Below are 10,000 nucleotides of genomic sequence, written 5' to 3'. Positions count from 1 at the left end.
TCTCTCTCTCTCTCTCTCTCTCTCTCTCTCTCTCTCTCTCTCTCTCTCTGTCTCGACCTTTTCAAAAACACATGACAAGGTTGAGGACAGCAACATTATTATTATTATTATTATTATTATTATTATTATTATTAATAGTAGTAGTAGTAGTAGTAGTAGTAGTAGTAGTAGTAGTAGTAGTAGTAGTAGTAGTAGTAGTAGTAGTAGCAGCAGCAGCAGCAGCAGCAGCAGCAGCAGCAGCAGCAGGTATCCAGCCGCTGCCTCTAAGCCGTCACGTTCATAGATATAAATAAATTCACGTACACACGATTCCCACTTTGCCCTGCCACGTGTGTGTGTGTGTGTGTGTGTGTGTGTGTGTGTGTGTGTGTGTGTGTGTGTGTGTGTGTGTGTGTGTGTAGAGAGAGAGAGAGAGAGAGAGAGAGAGAGAGAGAGAGAGAGAGAGAGAGAGAGAGAGAGAGAGAGAGAGAGAGAGAGAGAGAGAGAAAGTGTGTGTGTGTGTGTGTGTGTGTGTGTGTGTGTGTGTGTGTGTGTGTGTGTGTGTGTGTGTGTGTGTGTGTGTCTGTATGTAGACAGTAATTATAACACAATAGAATGCAGAATCACAAGATTACAATAAATAATAACTCAAGAAAACGCGGAAATGCCAAAAATTCTCTCTCTCTCTCTCTCTCTCTCTCTCTCTCTCTCTCTCTCTCTCTCTCTCTCTCTCTACGTGAATCTCTTTCTTTCTTGCACAATACGGTACTGAGAGAGAGAGAGAGAGAGAGAGAGAGAGAGAGAGAGAGAGAGAGAGAGAGAGAGAGAGAGAGAGAGAGAGAGAGAGAGAGAGAGAGAGAGAGACGTTGGCCGCCCGCCCTCCCCACCTGTCCACCACATGAACGAGGGGAGGGGGAAGGGTTAGGGGCTGGAGGAGAAGGGGAGGGGGAGGGGAGTGTGATGGGCAGGTGCTAATTGAGGGCGTGACACAGGTGAGGTAATCAGAGGCAGGTGCGGTTGGACGTGGGTGGGGAGGGGGAGACGGTCAGAAACTGTGGGGGGGCACTGAAGGAGGGATATGAGGTTCGGAAGGAAGGGCAAAAGACGAAGAAGAGGAGAAATATTAAGTAGTAGTAGTAGTAGTAGTAGTAGTAGTAGTAGTAGTAGTAGTAGAAGTAGTAGTAGTACTTAGGGGCGTGTGAGGGTCTGGGAGCCTTTACTTGTAGCATCCTCCACCTCATCCCTTCCCTTCCCTTCCCTTCTGTTTTCCGTCATTTTTCCCTCTTCCAATGATCTTTCCCTTTAATTCCCTTCTTTCCTTCAAATTTCCCTCTTCCAATCATCATTCCCCTTAATTCTCTTCTTTTCCGTCAATTCCCCGTTTTCGCATTCCGTTTCTTCTTAAATTCCCTTCTTTTCCGTCAAACTTCCGTCTTTCCATTCCATTTCCCCTTAAATTGTTTTTTTTTTCGTCAAATTTCCCTTTTCCTTCCAGTACCCTTTTCTTTTCTATTACACACACTGAATCTATGGCTATCTACTCCCTTGTCCTCCCATTTCTCTCGTGTCGTCTTTCCTTCCAGTCCTCGCCATATTAGGCATCCTCATAGGGCCAGCGTGCGGATCCCTTTCTGGTAAGTGACTGAGGCCTCCCCATCCTGTCACGCATCCCACGCTGCCTCTCCCAGTCCCGCCCCGTCCAGACCAAACCCGTTCACCCCCTCAGGCGGCAGACAAGTGTCCACATATGGCGCCTCCCTCCCCCACGCACCGCTAGTCAACAAAAGGCAGTGAGATAAAGGATACTGAAGGAATTATTGGTGCGTGAATGGATGAATGAGTCAGATGTGGTGTTGATGTTATTGATTACAAGTTACATTACGACATTCTTGTTGCTATTACTACTACTGCTATTACTACTACTGTTGCTACTGTTGCTATATTGCCACCACCACCATCACCACTACCTATTATTTTTCTCCTCTTTCTTCTCTTTTGCCATTTGTTCCTTCTTCTTCCATCCTTCCTTCTCCTCCTCAAGCTACTACTACTGCTATTACTACTACTACTACTACTACTACTACTATTACAACTACTACCATTCCAACAGACTACTCTACCATTACGTCCTCAGCAGTTTCCCCTTCCCTTCCTCTCGTCCTCCTCCCATGGCGCCGCAGCAGTGGTGTGGGCGTGCTATCTTCTCTTCAAGCAGGCCACTCAGTAGCCTCTTAATCCGGCGGGCGTGTCAGGCAGCCCTCACCAGCCCTGGCATAAAACTGTGGCCCATATTCTGAAAAGCTTTGCTCTCTCACCACGACTGTCTTCCAATGCCACAGAGAAGACTAGCCGGGTTCTCAAGAGTGTTTCTCTTGTTAATAATATAAAAACCTTGTTAATCTGTCGCTAGAATCACAAAAACACCCTTGAATACCCGTGTCACTTCAAGTAGAACCTTTTGAAAGCAGTGGAGATGCAGCGCGGAAATGCTTCAGAATATGGACCTAAACACCGCCCCGGTACTCCCTGCATACCTGCCGCGGCCTGGGGGATTGTGCGGCGGCAGGACTTGACCAAGGACACCAAGGGCACGACTGAAGGGATGGAGGCGGAGGAGGCAAGGATGGAAGGAAAGGGGTAAGGGAAGTTGTGTTTACGAGATGTTTTAGAGGGAAATGTGAAACGGAATGGACTTTTGATCTCTATGGCAGCTACGTGAAAGACTTGCTACGTCTACTACAGATAAAATGAAACGCACAGTTAGTCATTTCTTCCCATCGATCTTTGGCACTGGTATTGTGACTCAAGACCTGTCCAGCCCCTTGTGATCTTTGTTTGTATGGTTGCTATGTGAAAGGCTTATCCAATACAAACAAATGAAATGCAGATTGTTAGTTCTTTCCAACAGTCCTTGCCGCTGGTACTGAATCTTCCTCTTTTCAGTGCATGTTCCCTCAAGATATACATACATACATTAAGTTAAGAGGATATCAGCGCCTTATCACTGCTTTCCAATACTTAAAGCCGGTACTTAAGAGCTTTAGAACACAAGGGCAGTTGCAAGAAGCCATCAAGCCTACATGTGGCAGTCCCTGTATAAAACATTCCTACCTATATCCATCTATCATCCTTATCCATAAATTTATCTAATAATTTTAAAAGCTCCTCGTTGACTCCACTACTGAGTGTGTTTCAGCCATCTGCCGCTCTGTTTGAGAACCAATTTCTTTCTAAGTGACTTTCTCCTCAAAAGCGAAAGAGTGAATACGAGGACCAAAGTTAAATGAAGGTTCTCACTCAGTTACTTGTCTTGTATTGAGAATTTATAACACGTGCTCTTAAACCTCTCAACTGTATAACTATAATACTTTTAACTTGTTTTTCTGGATGTTACTGGGGTATTCAAGGCTGTTTCTTTGGTTCCAGTGGCATTTTTACAAGGAGTCTTCGCCATCAATAGAAAAAGACATCCATAAGAACACAATTAATCATCTCTGGCATTTGAAAATATTCCTTATGAATGCCAAGAGTGCTTAGGATAGTGAGTCTTTATTTAACCCTTGTCTTCTTTCAGCCACCTTCAAATGAAAATACGTAAAAAGATAAATATTCCCTCCATTTTTCGTACTTTTCTCTCCTCCTTTCCTTTTCCACCTCTCATTTCCTCTATTTGCTTATCTTCACCGTTTCCTCTCTCTCTCTCTCTCTCTCTCTCTCTCTCTCTCTCTCTCTCTCTCTCTCTCTCTCTCTCTCTCTCTCTCTCTCTCCCACATCACCCATATCTCTCTCTCTCCCACATCACCCATATATATGTCACTTTTCCATTTATCTCCACCTCTCTCTGCCCTCTCCCTCCCTCCCTCTCCCTTCATTCCCTTCCATCACTGCCTTTCTCCCTCCCCTCTGTCTCCGTTCCCTTCCCTTCCTCCCACTCTCCCTCTCTCTCACCACTTACTTCTCCGATTCACAGGCTGCGTGAAGTGGGCCACCTACACACCACGGAACGCCCTCTCTGCTGGGAAGGCCGCGACAAAACAACGAAATAATAAAACATAAGAAATAAGAAAAGGGGAAGTAAGGAAAAGTTCATGAGTTAAAATCGGAAGAAATAATAGAAATGAAGGTTAGAGAAAGAGAAATATTAAAGACAGGGTAATAATTAATGATGCAGAGAGAGAGAGAGAGAGAGAGAGAGAGAGAGAGAGAGAGAGAGAGAGAGAGAGAGAGAGAGAGAGAGAGAGAGAGAGAGAGTACCAAAAAAACTGAAAAAAGTAAAGAAAATAATGTAAAAATAAACGAAAAACAATAATGAGACAATAATGAGAGGAGAAACAGGAGGAGGAGCAGGAGTGAGTGGGAGGGGGCGGGTGAGGGCAGCAGGGTGGAGGCAGGATGTATGGACACTTCCTTGTTACAATTAAACTTTTTTCCCGCTTGATTGTGTGTGTGTGTTTGTGTGTGTGTGTTTGTGTGTGTGTATGTGTGTGTGTGTGTGTTTGTGTGTGTGTATGTGTGTGTGTGTGTGTGTAGCGAATACTGGCTGTATGGTGCGTGAGGGGAGGAATGTGTTGTTGACCTTTGTGACGCCTTTCTCGTGCCATACTTGGGGGGAAGGGGTGGGGGGAATAATGTAATTTTTTTCTTCGCCTCCCCCCTCTCTCTCTCTCTCTCTCTCTCTCTCTCTCTCTCTCTCTCTCTCTCTCTCTCTCTGTCTCAGTCACCAGTAACAGCAGTAAGAGCAAGTCACCAGCGCCAGCAGCAGCGCCAGCAACTGAGCCAGTGCGGGCGGGTACCAGGAAATCTTCACGTGAAAACGCGCGGCGATAAGACAACATGTCCCGGACCTACTTAGGCGATAAGGCATGAGTGGCAGCCGCTGCCCACTTGGCAGGGCGGGGGGTGGGGGTGTGCACATGTTCCGGCGTGGGAGGGGAGGCATGGCGGGGGAGACGTGAGCGGGTCAGGGGGCAAGGGTCACGAGGTGAGGGTCACCGGGGAAAGGTGTCTATAAGTGGGCGACACACCGCCCCGCCCCAGGCATCGGCGGGGCACTACGGGGCCCGCACACCACACGGTGCTTATACACACACACACACACACACACACACACACACACTCCTGTCCACTGCCGCCGACTCTCGGGCACGCTTACACACACCTTCGTCTTCAGACGTCCTCTTAATAAATATACTGTATTGTTCCTACTGGCAGTGTGGTGTGTGTGTGTGTGTGTGTGTGTGTGTGTGTGTGTGTGTGTGTGTGTGTGTGTGTGTGTGTGTGCAGCCATTCACTCTCCTTGGTGGACTGATTATCAGATAATGAATGGCCACACGTCTTGAGGCCACGCGGTGACTGGTGGTGATGGTAGTTGTGGCGGCGGTGGGCGTGACCAGGGCATCGGCCAGCTTGGCGGGCACCTCGCTGCCGCCGCTACAATGCAATGAAGATACATGACCCTTCGAGTGCTTGCAGTGCTCGCACCAACACTCTCTCTCTCTCTCTCTCTCTCTCTCTCTCTCTCTGAAAAGCTCTGCTTTAAAAAGGCTAACTACAGTCACATTAATCCTCACTATATATATATATATATATATATATATATATATATATATATATATATATATATATATATATATATATATATATATATATATATATATATGTATATATATACCTTCCAACTGTAACTGTTAGTTATTAATAAATGTTCAAATGTTCTCTCTCTCTAATGCCTCGCACTCTTGCTTTACTGAACTTCAAATGTTCCGTTAGGCCTATGCCGCCAGCCGTGAGTCGTGTGGGCGCGCCGCCCCGTGCCGCGGCAGTGGTGGCGGCGCCGGGCGCGGCCTTACCTTGGTCTTAATGCGGAATATTTTGCTGTACTGCTTCTTGATCTTGATGTTGGGGAGGCGGCGCCCCCCATGGCCCGAGGCGGGGCTGGCGGTGCTGTCCTCCTGCCCTCCGTCAGATGTCGGGGAGGTCGGGGAGGTCGGGCTAGACGGTGAAGGGGGGCACGGAGACACCGGGGATGGAGGGCACGGGGAGTGTGGGGAAGAGGGCGGGGATTCGCGGGAGGCGTGGGAGGAGCGTCGCTTCGGGGTGGGGGTGTTCTCCACCTCCACCTCCTCGATCTCCACCGCCTGCATCATGGGCAGGGAGAGGGACTCCTCGCCGCCTGCCGCCCTGCCTCACACGCCCTGGGCACACTCACACCACTGCCGCACTGCCGCCCTGGATTGTCCTGCTTGCCTCGCCTTGCAGCCTTGCTTCGCCTTGCACTGCTCGTCTCTCCACACAGTCGCCTTGCTTGTCGGCTTGCGCCAGTGCACACTATCACAACTGAGGGAATACTTCGTCGCGGCGCGGATCGAGACACACACACTCACGTCCCGATTGCTGATACCACACTGGTGACTTTCTGCTGGTGCAGGTGGAGGTGGTGGTGATGAAGACCGCCCATCCACAGCGCAGAACTCTCTCTCTCTCCCACACACACACACACACACACACACACACACACACACACACACCTAATCTCGTTAAGGCAGTTCACATCACCATTACGCCATGAAACTAAGGGCGGGCTCTTAACACTTACACGACGCTCACATGACACAACACACACACACACACACACACACACACACACACATCCACTCACATACTTTCCTATATCCTGTGTATCTATAAGTATAATATTTCCTCTCTCTCTCTCTCTCTCTCTCTCTCTCTCTCTCTCTCTCTCTCTCTCTCTCTCTCTCTCTCTCTCTCTCTCTCTCTCCTACATTGGTGCTTCCACAAGAGTTGGAAGATCGTTAGTTATTGTTGTTGTTATCATTCCTGTTATCGGTGTTACTTTCCCAGACATATAAGCCACCAGGAGGAAGATAGTGGCTGAAGGGCTTCCCGTCCCAGGTCTCATACACACACACACACACACACACACAATAGATTAGACTTCTAGATTAGATTTAACTTTAGGATAAATGTTAAGTATTTCCCCACCCCCTCTGTACATTTTCAGTTTGTTAAATGCCTAAAGAATAAACCGTTTATTATTATTATTATTATTATTACACACACACACACACAAACAGAGGAATGTAGGGGAGGTTACGGTACATGGTGGTGGTTATTATTTTCACTGAGAGAGCTCCGTCTTCTCGTCCCCACTGATAACACGACGCCGCCGCCGCCCCCACCACCATAACCACCTCCACCGCCACCAACCACCTGCTGCCTCATCTCTCCTCTCCTCTTTTCTCTCTTCACACACACACACACACACACACACACACACACACACACACACACACACACACACAACCGGCGAGAAAGTAAGAGTAGCAGGACTGCTTCACCACCACCACGGCCTGGCTGGGAAGTCACCACCACAGCCACCACCACCACCACCACCACGCTCCACTAACACACTTCGTCGAGTGGGAGGTCGGGCTGGCGCGGCGGGTTGTTGGGGCACACACACATACATACACTCGAACACACACACGTCCCTGCCGCGCCACAGGTCCAGTGGTGAATGCGGCGGCACACGCAGCACCAAGGACACCTAACATCCTGAGGCCGCAGCGCAGCACCCAGCGGCAACACACCCTCGTAGGAGCCCGGTCGCGGCGTGACTGTGCGTGGCGGAGCGAGTCTCGGCCCCCACGGCACACACACACACACACACACACACACACCTGCGGCTGACCCAGAGTGACGCACACTGGACGGTCACTCACTCTTTCCCTCGCTTCCATCGCTCACCATCACCACCACCACCACCCCCACCGCCCACGCAGCCCGCACTCACACCCACCACATCAAATGCTACCCACGCCCCTCACATCAAGCCCACACCTCCACAGTGACCCTCGCCCCTAATGCCGGGCTTGCGAGATCCCGGCGTGGGTGAAACACAGCGCGGGTCGTACGAAAGACAACGGCACGGCGCGGCCCGCCCCTCCCGCCCCGGGCTGCGGTAACAGGCTCAACCTGTGAGGCTTCCCGCAAAAGCTTCGCAGGGCATACAAGGTAACCCTGCCCACCCAACACACACACACACACACACACACAAGGAGGGACACAGCGGGCCGCACGCCTCGCAGTGTGTCGCCACCAGTCGCCGCCCACCTGTCATCACGCCTTCACTCCCGCCCTGCACTATTGGCTTTGATCTTGGGTGCGGAGCAGCCCACCACCCTCGCCAGTCCCGCCCCGTCCCGCCCCGCCCCACCGGGCGACCTCCAGACGGAATGTGATCCCTCGTCACCCACCTTCCGTCCGCCCCGGGGCAAGGCACTTCTTGCTCCCTCCCCGCGCGGGGCGGCGGGGCGGGGCGGGCGCCACAGCAGCAACGACATGACCACGACGCCCTATCCAAGACCGGCACGCCCACCCCACCCACACCAGCAGGTCACCATCACAGCCTGGCGCGGCGGCGCCTCACCAATACAACCAGTATTCTAGTGTGTGTTGTGTTGTGTTGTGTTGTACTGCAGGGAGTGCAAGATGTTCTAGTGTGTTGTGTTGTGTTGTGTTGTGTTGTGTTGTGTTGTGTTGCGGGAGTGCAGTGTGTTCCAGTGTATTGTGCTGCGTTGTGTTGCGGGAGTGCAGTGTGTCCCGGTGTATTGTGTTGCGTTGTGTTGTGGGAGTGCAGTGTGTCCCAGTGTACTGTGCTGCGTTGTTTTGCGGGAGTGCAGTGTGTCCCAGTGTATTGTGCTGCGTTGTGTTGCGGGGAGTGCAGTGTGTCCCAGTGTATTGTGTTGCGTTGTGTTGCGGGAGTGCAGTGTGTCCCAGTGTATTGTGTTGTGTTGCGTTGCGTTGCGGGAGTGCAGTGTGTCCCAGTGTAATGTGTTGCGTTGTACTGCTGGGAGTGCAGTGTGTCCCAGTGTATTGTGTTGCGTTGTGTTGCTGGGAGTGCAGTGTGTCCCAGTGTATTGTGTTGCGTTGTGTTGCTGGGAGTGCAGTGTGTCCCAGCGTATAGTGTTGTGTTGCGTTGCGGGAGTGCAGTGTGTCCTAATGTAATGTGTTGCGTTGTACTGCGGGAGTGCAGTGTGTCCCAGTGTATTGTGTTGCGTTGTGTTGCTGGGAGTGCAGTGTGTCCCAGCGTATAGTGTTGTGTTGTGTTGTGTTGTAGGTAGGGAAGTGTGTCCCAGTGTGTTGTGTTGTGGGGAGGGCAGTGTGTTCTAGTGTGTTGTGTTGTGTTGTGTTGTGGGGAGGGCAGGGTGTTCCAGTGTATTGTGTTGTGTTGCGGGGAGTGCAGTGTGTTCCACTGTGTTGTGTTGTGTTGTGTTGCGAGGAGGGCAGTGTGTTCCAGTGTGTTGTGTTGAGTTGTGTTGTTGGGAGGGCAGTGTGTTCCATTGTGTTGTTGTGTTGTTGGGAGGGCAGTGTGTTCCATTGTGTTGTTGTGTTGTTGGGAGGACAGTGTGTTCCATTGTGTTGTGTTGTGTTGTTGGGAGGGCAGTGTGTTCCAGTGTGTTGTTGTGTTGTTGGGAGGGCAGTGTGTTCCAGTGTGTTGTGTTGTGTTGTTGGGAGGGCAGTGTGTTCCATTGTGTTGTGTTGCGTCACATTCACGACTTAAGCGGTTTTGTAGATTCATCAGAGAAGTTAAGAAAGTGAATAGAACCGTCTCTCTCTCTCTCTCTCTCTCTCTCTCTCTCTCTCTCTCTCTCTCTCTCTCTCTCTCTCTCTCTCTCAAAAGCGGCAAAACCGACCTCGACGGCAATGCATCGAAAATAGTGTTAGAGAGAGAGAGAGAGAGAGAGAACGGGGAGGTGGTGGTGATGGTGGTGGCGGCGATGGTAGTGTTGTTGTGTTTCAGTGTGATGTTGACTTGACGGTTAGTGTAGTAACGTAATAGTAATAGTAACAGCAGCAGCAGTAGCAGTAGTAGCAGTAGTAGCAGTAGTAGTAGTAGTAGTAGTAGTAGTAGTAGTAGTAGTAGTAGTAGTGGTGGTGGTGGTGGTGGTGGTGGTGGTGGTGGTGGTAGTGGTGGTGGTCCTCTTCTTGTTCGTATTTT

The 10,000-nt window shown here is 50.3% G+C and overlaps 1 protein-coding gene across 8 annotated transcripts in view; it reads right to left on the bottom strand.

Moving 5' to 3' along the window:
* Nucleotides 1-10,000, bottom strand: part of LOC135106284 (myc box-dependent-interacting protein 1-like) — a 90,181-nt gene that overhangs the window by 70,133 nt on the left and 10,048 nt on the right. For 4 of the 8 annotated variants that reach the window (XM_064015136.1, XM_064015137.1, XM_064015140.1 and 1 more), the window contains exons 1-2: nt 7,590-7,710; nt 5,829-6,394 (exon numbers count right to left, since the gene is read on the bottom strand). The exons of 3 other annotated variants lie outside the window; for them this stretch is intronic. In XM_064015136.1, the coding sequence (XP_063871206.1) occupies nt 5,829-6,125 (297 nt within the window). In that variant the 5' untranslated portion in view covers nt 6,126-6,394; nt 7,590-7,710. Of the gene's footprint in view, nt 1-5,828; nt 6,395-7,589; nt 7,715-10,000 lie in introns of those variants that run through there. One more of the 8 variants, XM_064015142.1, reaches the window with a different exon arrangement.

Source organism: Scylla paramamosain, chromosome 13 (genome assembly GCF_035594125.1).
Source record: "Scylla paramamosain isolate STU-SP2022 chromosome 13, ASM3559412v1, whole genome shotgun sequence".
In the NCBI taxonomy this organism is placed as follows: Eukaryota; Metazoa; Arthropoda; class Malacostraca; order Decapoda; family Portunidae; genus Scylla; species Scylla paramamosain.
Note: the sequence above shows the minus strand (reverse complement) of the source record. Positions and strands in the feature narration are given on the sequence as shown.